Genomic DNA, 17688 nt, shown 5'->3' with positions numbered 1-17688 from the left:
CCATCCCAGATTTGCTTTTTGGTCTTAGTGTTTATCACAGAAAGAAAAAGTATATAGAGAAAAGGGTAAAAGAAGCTTTTAAAGGAGAGAGGACAAGAAAGGAGGGAGAGAGAGAGGGAGGGAGAGAGGGAGAAGGGAAGGAGGGAGGAAGAAATAGACTGAGGGACATAAGAATATGAAAGTAATATGTACCCAAAAAAGGAGTACAAGGCTGAAGAGAGAGAAAGGCACCAAAACCACTTAAGCAATAAAGGGGGAGAGAATACAAATAATACATACATACTTACATATACAGGCATATATGTTTTGCTACTTTTAAAGTTATATTTATATATATATATATGTATATAATCAAGTTTAAATATTAAGCAAATTTCAAAAACTAAAAAACTAAGTAAAAACATGAAATAAATAATGAAGAGCTCAAGAATAAGAATTTAAAACTGTAGATTCCAAAAATAAGAATGTAGAAATAAATAACTATAAAGTTGTAAGGCTAGGAGAATGGGAGCAAATTATCAGCAGCTTTCTCAGCAGTTGAAGGATTAACTCTTAACAGTGGTTTACTTTATTTTACAAATAGCTCTATTTGCAAGGCTAAAGCAGCCCTCTGCAAACTGAGGGATGCTCTGCAAATTGAGGATCAGCTTTTAGATAGCCTCTGGCCACTCATGACCAGCAACTGATGTGAGCTGAGTTAACTTTTAAATGATGGGATGTAAGTGACTTGACTTTTTGGCTTTATATTGTCCCATACCCTTTGCTGCTCTGCAAAAGTGACAATATCAGGGGAATGCAGAGCTTCAGTGAACACCATGAACAAGTGCCAGAGAGAAACAATGGTCTAAGTACAAACACTAGTTTAACTGAAAAAACTATTAATGGAAATTTTAAAGAAGGGCAATTTGTATCTGAGTTTTACCTCCAAACTGCAAAAGCTCATTTGCAAATTGCCTAATGCTTCTTAATATAAGACGGAGGGTTCAGAAACGGGCCTTACAAACTCATCTCTGGCTGTGGTCACAGATAGCTGATAAAATTTTTGTACTACAAGGAGATTTTTTTTTTAGTTTTTTTTTCTTTAAATTTCCTGGAATAAAGTTTGCTTCTGGTTTACTAGACTTCAGTGGTCTGTCCCCATCTTTGTGCAACCCCCATGAGCCCAACAAATAAAACGTATACAATGTGGTTATTTTTTTTATTTTTTTTTCCTTTTGGCAACTGAAATTATGTGGTTTATGAAGATCATCATTCAGATTTAAGGATGAGAACAGGATATGGATATGGTTAAACTCAGGCCACAGGCACACTGGCCCTTGGCAAATGTTGTTCACTTGTTGTTTTTAATGTCCTTATTTGAGCATCTCTGGGAAAAAGAAACACTGTCTCTACAGGCTACTGCTACTGTGATTTGTCAGTTGTGTTGTGTTAAAAGGCTTTTTCTTTTTTGGGTTTTGTTGTTGTTTTGTTTTGTTGGACACAGGGTTTCTCTGGCTGTCCTGGAACTTGTTCTGTAGACCAGGCTGGCCTTGAACTCAGAGATTCACCTGCCTCTGCCTCCAGAGTCCTGGGACTGAAGGCATGTGTTACATCTGGCAAGGTGCTTTATTTTCAACCAGCTGGAGACAGGAACTGGATTCCAGAGTGAGTCTTCTTGTTTGTATCTTCACTGACACTTGCTAGTTGTTACTTTACATAACTGAATTTCTCTCATACATCAGTTTTTGTTTGTGAGGACTTTAATATTTATAGCACTAAGTACAGAGTAAAGGTTCGATATTGCTGCTACAGTTGCTGAAATTTTGCTAATACCGAATTAAACTGATTAACCGGAATCACTTTGATAAACTCAGTGTTTATCAAACCCTGTACATAAAAATCATTCAATCAGCACCAGCTATTAGTAATATCAACATCAGTCTTAACTTATAAACAGTCAACTGTTACTAAGAAATACATACTCTGAGCACATTGTCTTGGTAGAGTTCACTAACATAATAATTAGGAAACCTTAAAACCTTTTGGATTGCTCCTTTATTAAGGAGCATATACTGCTCAGCTAGGAAGAGCTGCATAACTCTTTTAACATAACTCTTTTATTTCTTGGCATTTGAGGCTTGATTTTTCAGGGAGGACATAGTTCATTTCCTATAAAATTCTCCAGAAACACCTGGGAAGTTTCGCTTTCCTTAATTTTGTGTAAAATTCTCTAGAATCAAGCTTTAAACATGTACTCAGCATTATATTCTATAACAGTCATTCCACCTGACAAAAGACAACATGAAAGAAAACAGACTATGCTCACTTCCAATAAACTGCATCAGGGCAGTAACTGTGCGGCTAAGGATGCCTTAGAAGTCCTCCTGCTCAGAAGACTCTTCACAGCTTGTACTCTCTCTCTAATACTGGGATACTTACTTGAAAAGTGAATTCTTTGGCCTTTGTGGTTTCTTCTTGGCAAAAAAGGCTGCGAACTCTCGTCCAGTACTGGCATAGCTTAGTTGAGCTGATGGTTCTGATGCAGTGCGTGTGTTTTTCATATCCAAGTACTCAGTCAACAGCATCTGTACAATTAGATGAGGAGATGAATTTGCACATGTGCTATTGTACAAATATAATTCTAAAACCTCATTGGGGACTTTGAGAATATATTAACCTAGATATTCATTCTTCTAGTCAGAGATATAGGAAAGCTTTATTATAGCTACAGAATCATATACCTGTTAGCAATTCACAATGAATGGGAAGTTGTGAGTATTGGAACATGGCAGGTAGCATGTTGAGTGAATGAGTCAAAATTCTTCTTTACTCAGCATTTAATCATCATTATTCCAAAGTACAGCAGCATTAGCAGCAATGGCCTAATATTTGCTCAGGGCTTACTGTACTCTAGGAAAGGTACTAATCTATTTAGATGTATTGTGTTGTGGGGTTCAGAGAGGTTCCGGAGCTGCAAAATAGTCCCTGGATGACTACTGCCAGAGGCCACTCGGTGACACTTCATTCTCCCAGCACTGTAGATAAAAACCAGTCAGCAACCTATCAAGAAAGACCAAAGAAATGGGCCTAAGAAGTAAAAGCTCCAAACTTACCAGAGCTGCTATTAATCGTGAAAAGAGCAACTGTTTTTGTGTTCAACTACTTCTAACAGTACTCCTTATAAAATTCACTGAAGAGTCACAGGATTGGAGCCTGTGCTAGATCAACCATAGCTACCAAAATCCTAAACACATTCATAAAAAAAATACAAATTTGAAACAGAAAGTCCAATATTTCTTAAGAATACCTAATAAAGCTAAAGTAGCTAAACTCATTTCTATCATAAAAAAAAAAACTAGCCATGAGTCAAGGCACTGATTTTCAGAGACTCAAGATCTCATCTGACTATTTATTTACTCACGAAACATTAAACTAAAAGCATTTCTGAAGCCTATGAGCATGATTTAGTAAGTTTGAAGGTGACTAAGCTTCTTCCACAAACACACACTACTCAGTACTTAAACATTAAAAATCTTTTAACCATTAGCATTCTTTTGAGTCTCAAATCTATGAAGTCTGAATTCTACTTTATTCTTGAAGAAGTGAAATTAGTATTAGGTCTTACAGCTGCAAATGGACCTATTTCAACCAGCATTGAGTGACACCAAATCCCGTGCTCACAACCAGGATGTTCCATAGTGCTACACATTCAAATTCTTACTAAGAACAGTCCTACAGGTAGCAATAGCTTCTGTATAATAAAAATTATACAGGAAAACCACAAAATATCCAACAGAATAGGAAAATACTGTACTTACTTACAAGACCATTTTAGTATTATCCAGCATAAAATAAAATGGTAACAAATATCACCCCTGATAAACATCACTCTATGGACAGCTCAACAGAGGAACTTGACAAAGTTCTAGATTGTTATAGCTATTAGTAAGATATTCTGCTATCTGTGATCAAAAGAAAGCTAGAAAACTCAAAAATAATGTAAAAGTGATACAGTATAGAATGGTTTTTTATCAACTCATTATGTCAGCCAAACTTCGGCCTTAATACCAACAAAACAGAGATGGCTCCTGCAAAAACAAGTAATTCTTGTGAGGCATTTAATGTCCCAGGCTTCAATAACTGGACTCCACAATAAATAACTGACCAAGGAGGCACAACGAACAGACATTCCCCAAACCCAGGTATCATAAGATCAGTGTTCCTTTTCTCCGCATCAATAACGTGACTGAGTTATGGCTTTGCAGCACTGTTCATTTGGCTATTTCTCTCCCCCAGTTTATTTCTATCTACACACAGGTCCTTCTACCATCTTCTCAATAAGATTTACCTTCGGTCATTATGTGCTTATCTGTAATCTTCAATTCTTTTTTGTCTTTAGGTTCCAAAGTTTTAAAAGTAGCCTTCACATGTATTGTTTCCTATGTCATGATATGGTTGACTGTTGATGTCTCTCACAAATTATACTCATCTGTATGAGTGTATGTGTGACGTTACTCAGTACATATTTCATTGACAAAATCAACTTTGCTAAAACAAATCACTTTCATCAGATACAAATAGCTATTCCTTCTGTTGCCTTTTCATTTTTACAGACTTTTTATCACTTGCCTCCGGATTTAAATGCAGGACTGCTTTAATAATTTTAAATTATAATATAAATCACACATCCCTTTCCTCCATCCAATATTCCTAGGAACCCCCTGGCTCTCTATATGAATTTGAATATGAAATAATGATAAATGTTCCTGAATCCAAAAATATAATTGGCTCAATTTATATAATACTAGCCGTGTATATATATATATACATATATGTACATATATGCATATACATATCCATAGTGTGTATGTGTGCGAGCACACCTGTGTGTATGTGTGAAAGTGCACACATGTGTCTGATCTTGGGGCTGGTAATGAAACCTAGTCAACAACCCAGGGCTAGTAAAGTCATGAGTCTCGGAGGACAACCTATAACCACTAATTTACTACACCAGCATAATTCCTAACTACACTCTAAATACTTATCCTTTTTCCCACAAATAAGTGTAGTTCTAATCTCTCTTCACAGAAATTTCTCGCTGCAACAAATGGGAATTGTTGCAGAAAATCATAACAGATCAAATTGTAGAGATTGTGTGACTATGCTACTAATCCTGTTTATTATATGCATATGTATTTGTGTGTGTATGCATATACATATTGTGTATGTGAACAAGCTAGAAACTAGATTACTTTTAAATCAAGTAACATTTCTCTTGAGAACAAAATTAGGAAAGGTACATTTTTAAATATCTCAAAAAAGAACAACTATAAAAGTCCCTATTCATAAACGGCTTGAAAGGTAACTGACTCAGGTAAGTGAAGTCTTCATTTAGAGTCGTGACACAAACATCAGTCAACAGGAAGTAAAACATAACTAGTACATGGAGTACAGCTCACTGGCAGTGTGCTCAACCCCAAAATCAAAAAATCAATAAATAATAAAACTATAGAATTTCATATGATGATTCTATATCTTAGTAGGCAATGAATTATATATTCTAAATTGTACATACAAACTTTAAGCACACACCCAGAAACTCAAAATTCCACTCATTAAAGACATCTGAGACCAGAACATTTAAGATCTGGGACAAAGATCATTACATTTAACATAAAATATATTCATATAGGAAAATCAATACAAGATAATCCCACATTCCTCAGTTTCCAGATTCCTTCCTATTTCCGGTACTAATACCCTTTGTAGTTTTAAGTAGCAATCATGAATTTTTTAATGCTCTAGAGTTAAAAAATATGTGAAAGTCTGTAGGTGTCTTACATTAAGCTTATTCAATTTTAATGTTTGAAGAGAACAAACACAAAGAACAGATGAAAAGAACATTGAAATCTATGTATCTTGAAATGATACCATGATTCGTTATGTTTATTAAAGCACTGCAATGCTGAGTGGCTCTCTCTACAAAGCAAAGATATATACAGCTAAAAAGAATATAGAAATTGAAATTAAGGTAGGTAACTCTGCTTCTGTACTATCAGCAGTTGCTACAGTGTTTTTTAGAAATGCTATGATGTAAAGGAAATAATGAAACTCTGAGATTTAAAAATTGCTGAAACACTGGTAACAACATCCTAAACGGACACCATTTAATCTTATTTATTTAGTATATTGCCTATGGGAAGTTTGGAGTTATGCATGTCAAGTTTTCTAAAAGTAAATATGGAAATTTTTGTCTTAGAATTAATATGACTCCACAGAGAAGGAGAAGATGCTTTTCCACGTGTGAGAAAAGAAAAGCTTTGACATTTCGGCTTCTTGGGGAAGTATTATCTCCATATTCTCTTCTGAGTTATCTGTGCAGTGATCTTCTTAATTCACTTCTCCTTGATCTTATGATGACAACTAGCTGTATTTATCTTGCTATTAAATGTAAGTGTACAGCACATTGGAGAGTAGGTCAAATTACTACTATTCAATAGGATCACAGCCAAAAGAGGCAAGCCAAACATTAAGTTGGTAGTAGAAATAAGTATTTCATACTCCTATGCCGAAAAAAATGAAATACTCAAGAAAATTGCATTTTTAAAAAGCTTTTTGTTTATCTAGCTCATACACTCATTCATATTTTATGTGTGTGTCTACATTGTGTAGATGTATACACTGAGCTAATAAATTTCTATAAAAGGACTGTGCAGATAGTAATGATTCTTGCCTTCCAGGAGATTACTGTCTGTCTTCCCTATGAACCCAACTAGCTCACTCCAGTTAAAACATACACAGCAGCTGGACTTTCTCCACAACTTTTTCTTAGAGGAGTTTGTTTTTCTTTCTTTTATGTTTTGTTTGTGTTTATTGGCTTCTTTTATCCTTCCCTCTGAGTTCAAGCCAAAGCTTTTCTTTGTAGCTCTGATACCTAACATGGCATCATAAGCAGTGTAGCTGCTTGCTCATAGGCTACCTAAATTGAAAGTGATCTAATCTACAGGGCAGCTCCTTGCTGATGTTCTACATTCACAGATGAGCTCCCCGGGGTACAGCTACAGCACCCATGGTGAAACTTCAGGCTGTCTCAGGTACATTAATTTACTCACATCATGGGAGTACCATTTATTAAATTTCTGCTCCAATGCGATAAGTGCTACCCTAATGACCCCAAAGAGTTAATGCATCTTGGAAAAGAGCCAAAATGCTCTCTAGAGATAGTTTATTCAATTAAGTGCCCAAGGCCCAGCATTTTCAATTAGCAGTTTAGTTGCTAAAGACTCTTTCATATTGGTTATCTGCAACATGTGACTATTGACACACATTAAAAATCGCATATAATTCATTCAAAATGAGATCTCCAAAATAACACGCACAGACCCAGATTCAATTAACACTTATTTTGTATGTACAGAATGCTAGGAACTGTGCTAAGTATTGTCCTATTGGGGTTTGAGAGAAATGAAGTTAAAAAGAAAAGTAATGAAGTTTGAAAGCACTAAGGATAAAGCACCTTGCTAGAGATATATAAAGGGACTCCCTTCTTTAAGTAGTCCACAAAGAAAAGCTCAATTTGCTAATGCAGAATCAGGTTCCTAAGTTCCCTGCTCTGAATATATGCCTATTGACACGCTAGAACAGTCTTATTGGTACCTATGCCCTTCTGCTCCAATAAGAACTAGTCAGGTCCCACCCTGTACACAAAACCTTTTCTGCACCTTTAAGTTCTTCTAGGATGGCCAGCAACCAGCACAGATGTTTTTCCAGACCTGGCATTTAACAATATACAGCAGGATATTTAATTTTTATTCATCACTTAACCTCCTTATATAACTTAACAAGAAGGCACTTTGCCTAAAACCGTGTATTACCACAATTCCACATAAAACTAAAATACCCTTCTTAAATTCTTTATAACTTAAACTAAAATGAAATCACTCATTTTTGGACTTCATGTATGCTTGCATTTTCAAGAAAGATTCTACCTCTAGTATAAAATTTTACATCTGTAATAGGTCTATTATAATTGTGTGCTATTTCTACTGAAGTTGTATGTTTATTCAAAACATAAAACTGAATTATTTCATGATCTGCTACAAATAAAATTGATGATAAATTAAAAGGTTAATCAAATGAGTTGCATGGTTTAAATTAGTTTATAGTATACAGACACTCTATGATCCCAAAATGGAAAATAGATAATTCTCCTGTGAAATTTAATTATTTTAGATTTCTTTTCTCATCTAACTTTATTTCATTCAAATACTTCATTAAAATTCCACAGTAGAAAAATATATGAATGTACAAGTATACATAACATATTGTTAATTTGCCTCTTTTTCATATCTGGAATCATTATTTTGCCGATCATCTCTAAATACTAAAAAGCAGTGCCCCCACACACATAAAGTACATTATCAATTGCATGCATGCATCAAAGAGAGTTCAATTCTGTTACTAAGTGGAATTTTAAAAAAAACTGTGCTTCATAGACAGCATAGGAGTCAATACAACCCTTTTTGCTTTGAGGTACTTACCTATCAACCTACATGCATCACCATATATCTCAGTATATAAATGATATTATATGTGCCTGTACCAACCATCTGTCTTCCTGAAACTATAACTAAAGGGTAATATCTGAAATACTTGAATTTTGAAAATAGTCGTATACCTGAATTATTTCCAATAATTTATTCAGTGGTGAAATGGTATAAATTCAATAAAGGAGGATAATGAATGTGATCCTACACAATATGAGACTGCATGTTTGTAAACAGGAGTTGAGGATACCACATGAAGAAGGACTGTGCCTAACACGCGTCTGCAGAGCACCACACCTCCACCTAATTAGCCTTGGCACCGCTCTCCCACTTTGTAATACATTCATACCAGAAAGCAAGTCAGAGAGAAGGAAAAGATAGCAAACTATTTAAATACCAACTATGTTAACGCAGAAGCAATACAGTACAATTCATGTACCTCATGTTCTCTGCTAATTGCTTAAGACATGCTGCTATAGAAAAGACAGTAACAGTAGCCAAATCCTAGTCTTCTTTAAATGCCAGCTCTTAATAACAAACCCCAAAAAGGTCTTAATTGCATTTACCAGAAGCTCATGAACTTTAAAAGTTGTTAATCAGATTTCCATGTAAATGGAATGACGATTAAAGGTTAAGTACAGGTTTCTGAAATTTCAGAAGTTGAGAATATATTGCCCTTCACAAGGGAAGGGGGGAATATCAGCCTTGACAAGAACTAAACATCTTAATTAAACATGCAAAACTACCATGCTTATTTTTGTATGAAGTTCTATTTCCAAATGTCAAAGTTAATCGTGCACTTGACTAAAATGTGGAATACTCTCTGACAGAGAAGAAATGTGCAGTATTCTTTCCTGAGAAGACATCTACAGGTCTCCATACTTGCTTTTGATGGCCACTTGCACCTGATCTTCACCTGTGCTACAAGGAAACCTGAAAATCACAGGGAAATACCAGCTACAGAAAGCTTTTAATTGCTCTCCATCTGAAAAGTAATCTAAAGTCACAGTTTTTCAATCAATTCTGCTTCATATTTATGTGGCTTGGGAGAAACATGAGAGAGTTCCCCATAAATTCACTGCACCTGTGTCCCTGGAGTGACATGTTGACAAATGAACGTGACAACCCCTCAAACTCCAATAAGAATTTCTGATTCCTAAAAAGAATATATTTGATCCATTATACTGTCATCACAGTTGAAAGCAAACCATGTCTGTAGAGTACACTTCACAGAATTTCCAAGGGCCTATATTCTGCAATAAGATAGATGGAACCCTGAGCCCCAGGCCAGAGGCTCACTCTACCTCTAATACTTCCTCTACAGTTCTCAGTTCTCCGGCCGAGGAGGAAGCAGGTACAGGAACTGCTGTTGCAATAATGAGATGAAAAGATATTGCTCCAGACAAAATAACTATAAGACTCAAATTTGCATTATACTAGCCAGGAAAAGTAAATATTCCTTAATCCAGGTAAACATCACAGGAAAAAAAAAAAGTCTCAAAAACCCTACTGTCCCTATTTATACTTCAAAGTCTCCCCTTGCATTCCTCAAAGTTTAATAAAAATCTTGTGCTTCCTCATCACAAATGATGCACAATACTGCTTTGTTTGTTTTTACAAATCCCTCTCAGCGTGACCTCTATGCAGGAGGACATGGATGCTCTGAGTTGCCACATAAACCCTGACAAGATCCCAGCTGAAACAGCAACCAGAAGAAAGGTTTAGTCTAAGGACAGAATTTCTCTGTAGAGTGGTATCGCGTTCTCTATATTTGAGCCCAAAGAATAAAAGGGTTTTCATATCCACTCTCCTTACTTCTCCATTCCTCCTTCCTCATACAATAACCTCTCTCTCTCTCTCTCTCTCTCTCTCTCTCTCTCTCTCTCTCTGTGTGTGTGTGTGTGTGTGTGTGTGTGTGTGTGTGTGTGTGTGTGTGTGTGTTCTAACAATAGTTTTATATGAAATCTGCAACCTTGGCACCTTTTTCTATAATATCAGGTTTACCCAACAAAATAGATAATCAGTACAGGTTTTCAACTAAGGAAAAGGAGCAAGAGACGGAAAGAAAGGAGCAAGATCTGCCTGTCTCTGCTTCCCAAGTGCTGAGATTAAAGGCCTGTGCCACCACTGCCAGGCCAGGAGTTAGTCTTTAAAAACAACCTCTTAGCTGGGCTGGTAGTAGTGATGCATGCCTTTAATCCCAGCACTCTGAAGGCAGAGGCAGGTGGACCTCTGTGAGTTCAAGGCCAGCATGGTCTATGGAGACGTTCCAGGACAACCAGGACTGGTGTAGAGAGAAACCTTATGTAAATGGAGACTCCTTTTTCGTTTCCTGCCTGCCCAGACACAAATAATCATACAGAAGCTATATTAATTACAGCACTGGCTGGTGTATTAGCTCAGGCTTCTTATTAACTAACTAATAAGAATAACTTTAACTTATCTTAGTTAATAACTTTAACTAATCTCAAATTAATCCATTTCTATTCATCTGCATATCAACAAAAGGCCGTGGCCTCCAAGTAAAGTTCTGGTGTTCCAGTGTCTTTCTCCTTTGGCAGCTACAAGGCCTCTCCTTGACTCTGCCTACTTTCTCTCTATATCTCTGTTCTGATTTGCCCCTCTGGCTTTACTCTGATAAGCAATTGGCCCAAACAGCTTTTCACACTAACCAATAAAAACAAAACATATACAGAAGGTCATCCCACATCAGCCTCGTCTTGGAAAACCAAAACAAGACAAACAAAAAATCTCTTAATAATCAGTCATCACTACAATATGCACCACAGGGTTCCAATCAGACTAGCAAGGTCCTTTCTCACCAAATCAAGTTAGTTCACAGATTTTTAAAAATTAAAAAAAAAAATTTCATTTTCCCTCGGAGTCAGTTTCACTCTCCTTTCATGGCCTAACACACAAATATCAAACTTTCAGTGGCACTACTGTGCATTTTACAGCATATCTGCAAGGTATGCAAAGTAGCACACTAGGTAATGAGCACTCTGCAGGGCTCTTCTGTTCCAAGGAATTATGACATTTTATTTCTCTGTTCACTTACACAAATAGTCATGCAACAACACACCCAACATATCACCCCACCAGCAGATCCCAGTCAATGTCTTGGAGTTTATCTCTATTCTCTCTTTTCTGTGGATTATTCCTATAATTCCATTTATGAGCAGAAACAGTATTTGTGAATATTTTTTATGAGCTAGGCACTTCCAGTTGTCACCTATATGCTAGGTGGAGCTGATTCAGATCTACAAGCCACCTATTATATGCTTCTTGTGCTCTAAGAAATCTGGCTCTGAAGCTGTTGCCCAACTGTAAGCTGTATGAATTTGGAAAGTCACATCTTCCATTCAGTTCAAAACGACTATTCATAGCCTTTGAAGGAGCTGGTGGAGCTTCATTCATACAGTCACCTAAGTTTTCTGACACACTGAACAGATTCTAAAGTACAGGTTCTGGTTTACAGTTACCACCCAATCTACCAAAATAGCTCATTTGAAGTTCCCCTCCCTTCTAAGCCTACCTGATAATCTGACCATATGAATGTAAACTATAATTCTGTACTCCATATGGCAACATTTTATTAACCTAAAGTGACATACTTTCACATTATGAAGATACCCTTGCTGGCTAATCCGTGGGTTTTGGTACAACTCTTCTATTTTCTGAACCGATTAAGTATTAACGCCAAACTTTTCTAGCTACATGTGTGGTCCAGTAGAATTTGGTGAGCCATTTGAATATAAGAATTACACAATTCAGTTCTAATAACATACAAAAAAAAGTTAGACAATGCAGAGCTGGAGGTAATGCCCAATTCCTTTACATTTACTTTATACTGGTAAAAAAAAAATATCTTTAATAAGAGCTCATTGATAAAGTTAGAAAGTCCCTCAACAGGGTACAGAATGTATAACCCAAGGACATTCTGACTTAAACAAAGACAAAAATGAAACAAAGCAGCCCCATAATTTATTTCTTATAAGTATATTCTCAAAGGCTAAATCTTTTAAGATCTATAACTCTCAAATTAAAATAAAATCTCAGTTTATGATCTGGCCTATAAGGGTCAAGCTAACAGCTAAAATGTTTTGCATTGCATAAAATTGTTACTTTTAATGTTTAACACATCACTACCACTATAGATAAATCATCTGATTTTTAAGTCAAAATAGCAGTGATTTATTTGTGAGCTTCCAATTTTGTATATCTCACATGCAGCTGTAAAATGAGAGTCAGCTCTTATCTATTCAGACACCACTAGCTCAGCCATAGCCAGGAGTCACAACTCACTTCTTTATTCACCACTCTAGCTTCCTCAGTTCTGGATAGCTCTCAGTATAGCCAGAACTCACTGCAATAGAAAAGGTTCTGAAGGTACAAACTTGGAAATGAAAAATACACTTTGTTATATGTCACAATTTTCTTATTGTTAACTTAGAAATATGTTCTGTTCTAAGCAGGAATTTTATCTTTCATAATCTTCAGCTTCACTAATAAAGCAGGAAGTGGTTCTTAAAAAGAAATAAAATGCAACAAAAAATAAAATGGTTGTTTAAGTGTCGGGGAAGTTTCCAGTTTGAAACATTTCCTAATCTCTTAGAAACTGAAGATTGAGAGACTTTGAAATAGTTACAAGTGAGTAACAGTAGAAGTCTAATAGTGGTCTACTCCGGTTTCCTTTAAGATTGACATTTAAAAACAGTATGAATCATAGAACTCTGAACTTAGTCATATATTGTTTTGAAATGCCAATACTGTTAAAAATGGAATTAGTTTGATCTCAACCAGGAAGCTAAGAAAGAACACTGTGTTCTACACCTGTGCTTTATCACAGGTATTATTAACTGAAGTTGTTCAATCTGGATATCATGAACAAAGTACTTTAATAGGAAAAAACATCCTGCTTTCAAAATGAACTCAATACTTAACATATACTGCCCCCCACCCTGAGACAGGGTTTCTCTTTGTAGCTTCGAGGCCTGTCCTAGAACTCGATCCGTAGGCCAGAAAGGCCTCAAACTCACAGAGATCCACCTGCCTCTGCCTCCTGAGTGCTGGGATTAGAGGTGTGCGCCATTGCCACCCAGCCCAGCATAACACGTAACTCTTTAACTGTATTAAAGTTGTATATTATAAGCAAACCTTTCTTCAACAAAAATGTCATGATTGCTATCCAAGAGGTAATACAATAACTTTAATAAAGGCTATTCTCCCTGTAAAATGCTTAAAAGGTTATAAACATCTATCTACGGTTAATTTCCCAAGAAAATATTACTTAAGTAGATACAATGGGGAAAAAACAACAAATGTTTAAAGAAATTATTTAGGTTCTTAATATGTAAGTGCCATAAAAGTCATCACTAGTTTCGGGGTGGGAGGAATGACTTCAGCTAAATCAAAGAAAAAAAGAAAGATTTCAAACTTCAAATACAGACTTTGATTTTCAAAGAGTTTAAAATCTACATACTACTAAGCAAAAGAAGTCAGAGAGAGGAAGCCAGGGATGGATGTACCCACCTACAAGCACAGGACCTTGAGCCCAAGGAAGAAAGATTACACAGTTGAGGCTAGCTAAGGAGCAAGTCTGAAGGAAGGCTACACTACACAAAATACACCTTCCCAGGAAAAATAATTGTATGTATATATAATTTATACATATGATTTATTATATATACACACACACACAGGTATAAAGTTACAAATAGCAAGTGACAGAGAGATTTATTTTGAGACTCCACAGCAATGCAGAGCAAATGCAATCTCCAATGGTAAGTGAGCATCAATGCTCGATATTATCAATTATCTCCAAGAACTTCTATTATGAAAATTTCTACTATATGGTATTCCATATACAATCTAGTCAACCAATAATATTAAAATCACTGAGCCTTACTGTAGCAAGTGGAAATATACGTTTGCTTTCACAGAAAATGATTTCTGTAACCTTGTTGCATTATTTATAATTCACAGTGATTTTTATAGTCCTATGGTTGAATACAGATTTTTTTTTTTTAGTGATTTATGTTAGGCTCTTTTAAAGCCTTGTTCATATTTATAGCTTATTCTCCTTCCAAAAAAGGTAACATTACTTTCCATGTATTTATGTCATGATAAGTTTACAGACTGACAGAGGGTGGACACAGGCAGACTTTAAACACCAGAAAGATTGATGAATGACTAGGGATGCCATTATAAGACACTTTAATGGCAGAAATAAACCACAGAACTAAACAATTAACCTCACATGACTGAACTTTAAGGAGAGGTATATTTCAAATGTCCACTTATTGGCTCATAGTATACATAAAGGTTAGAAGTTCACATACGTAACATCTTGTGGGCTATTCTGTCACTACTAAGAACATGTTTCCACGAGGTACATTTCTTACTGTCAGCTGCTGTAAACAACCTAAAATGGGGAAGGAAAAAAACAACCTAGTTAAAAATAACTTTTGTTGAGAAGGGTGATAATTTTGAACATAAAAGATGAGAATGGAAGGTTGAGTGGAGATATGACGATGACAGAAGGTGTTGGAGGCAGAGGGTTCTTGCGTTTTCTAGACGCCTGGGCTATAACATTGTTCCAGCCTAGTCATCAGATTTCTCCTCAAAATTACTGTATATTATCAACAGAGAACCACCTTGCTAATTCTGTATCCTAAGGTACAAATTCTCTTGCCACTTAACCTACCTAAAAATAATCATCTGTGTAAATGTACACATGAGATATGTGCTTTCATTACTGCTGTAAGGACCATCTCTTCCAATGTTTTCAAAATTTCTTATTTTGTCTTTGGCTTCTCCTGAATTCCACATATCAGAAAAACTAATCAGCAACCAGGGTGATAATCTGACCTTCAACTGCTCTCAGTGAGGAAAACAGAAGGCAACCATCCTGTTAATGACGTCAACACTACTAAGAAGTGACTTAGAGTATAAACTTAGTTGCATGATTTTTAACCCATTAAAAATTTTAATTAAGAAAGGTAATAGAAAAATAGTATATCTCTGTATCTGTCATAGCATACTATTGTCATTTTAATCAAAATAACTGAACTCTTCCCATCCACCAATGAGCTATAAACTGAGCAAGGCCACACTAACAGCAAACTGGAAATTAGCACCATGCTAGAAATCTTACAGAACAGACATTAGCATCAGAGGACCATTTCATCTGTTCCCAGAAAGTCATTCAGATGATGAGTCTAAACTCCTATCTTATTTTTTTTTTAAGTGGGACTAATACTCAAATCAGAACTAAGTAACCATTCTAACACTGAAATTTCCCACCTTCTTTAAAAGTCTTTATCTGCCCCAAGATATTTAAATAAATCATGCCCACCAACTAGAGAAATATTCCAGCAGTTAAGAACACTGGCTGCTCTTTCAGAAGATCCAGGCTTGATTCCCAGGACCCATTTGATGGCTCACAACCATCTGTAACTCCAGCTCCAGGAAATCTGATGAACTCTTCTGGCTTTTATGGGTACCGGGCACTCACAAGGTACACAGATACACGTGCAAGCAAAATGTCCATAGACATTTACATTCTAGGAATGAAGGTGTAGGAAATATATAAATAGAAAAGTGAAAATATTAAATATCATGAGCCTATGAAATAGAGAAAATCATTCAAGAATATATTTTTTCTTATATTATACAAAAAGGATTAGAAAAATTTCTGGCTTCCTAAATATGTTGGCCCATGTTTACCATATATATTTAATTTTAAAATCCCATTTGTAGATAAAGAAAATAAAAGACAATATTCTTCTAATTTAGAACATAATAGGCAATCAACAAGTAGAAATGAGAGAAGTTTAAATGTTAAGATATATTCTAATGAGTAGTACCCCCACAATCTCACCCACACACCCAACCCATTAAAAGACTTAAAAAATGAAAAAGACATAAAAAACAACTCACAATGCCAAAATCTAGATCCAAACACAGCTACTGCCAGAATATTTAATGAATCCCCACTAAGTCCAAGGCTGAAAGAACAGACTTAAAACTTCACATAACGATATAATGATGCTGTTCCAAGGGAAAGCCACCTGCTATGTAGAAAAGGTACAGAAAGGCCTTCCCCTGCTTTTTCTATACCCCAAAGAAACAATGCCGAACAACACTCTGGACCACACTGATGGTATTAGTCCTCCCAGTGCACCTTTCTCCTCATACAAACATAAACTGTCCCATGTCCATTAGAACAGCACTTCAAACTAAAGAAGTTACTTGAAAGCAGAAGAGTACAGAATAAACAATTCTGACAATACAATTACCTTTTATAAAATATCATAGATAAAGAAAGGGCAATCATGAAAACTGATTTTTATTTTATTACTCTAGTTTTTCTCTGTATACTCATAAAAGTAATTTCTAGCAGCAAAACTCAGGAAATAATTTATTTAATAATCTCCTGGATATTTAGGCAATAGGCTAAGAAACATTCCTTGTATTCCAACAGTGGGCAAACAATGGGTCTGGATAGAGTTGTTATCCTGTAAAACAGAATAAACAAGAAAAAAAAACTGGAAAGTGGGGGCACTGCAACAAACTAAAATCAAGAAGTTCTCAGTACATCCTGACAGCCATAGAAGCACATAAAACAAATGTTTTGCAACAGTAAAAGAAATCTTTCAAGGGAAAACTGGCTGAAAGACAGTCATTGATATAAGATTAAAGGGAACCAGGGAAAGTTAAAAAGGATGTCAGGAAAACAACAGTGTTGTAACAAAATCACAATAAAGGCACAAGGTTAGTAATAATTGATATCACATAAAATAAAGTCAGAGGCACAAAAAAATTTCAGTGATGTTCTTCAAGGAACATGGAACTCACAATAACAAGTCTAAAATGACTGAGAATGGATGATAAATAGGAAAATTAGCAGAACAGGATTTTAGCCTCAAAATTACATAAAACAAACAAAAAGACAGAGAGGAAGGGGGAGGAGGAAAAGGGACAGAGAATATAAATGAGAATGAGAAAATGTTCTTGATTGGAGGAAAAACATTAAGAACAAAACAGAAGAGTTTGCAACAGTTGGTACTAGAACAGTCAGGCCAATAAATGACCCTTAGATAAGAACATATTCTCACACCAGCAGAAGTGGGGAGAGGAGCAGAATAAAGACCTTATTAAA

General features: G+C 35.7%; 1 protein-coding gene across 2 annotated transcripts in view; it reads right to left on the bottom strand.

Moving 5' to 3' along the window:
• Positions 1–17688, bottom strand: part of Exoc4 (exocyst complex component 4) — a 699662-nt gene that overhangs the window by 514951 nt on the left and 167023 nt on the right. For both annotated transcript variants that reach the window (XM_087901868.1, XM_087901869.1), the window contains exon 8: positions 2419–2564. In XM_087901868.1, the coding sequence (XP_087757994.1) occupies positions 2419–2564 (146 nt within the window). The remainder of the gene's footprint in view (positions 1–2418; positions 2565–17688) is intronic.

Source organism: Myodes glareolus, chromosome 25 (genome assembly GCF_982192425.1).
Source record: "Myodes glareolus chromosome 25, mMyoGla1.1, whole genome shotgun sequence".
NCBI lineage: Eukaryota > Metazoa > Chordata > Mammalia > Rodentia > Cricetidae > Myodes > Myodes glareolus.
The sequence above is the reverse complement of the archived record's forward strand: the minus strand, read 5'-3'. Positions and strand labels throughout refer to the sequence as shown.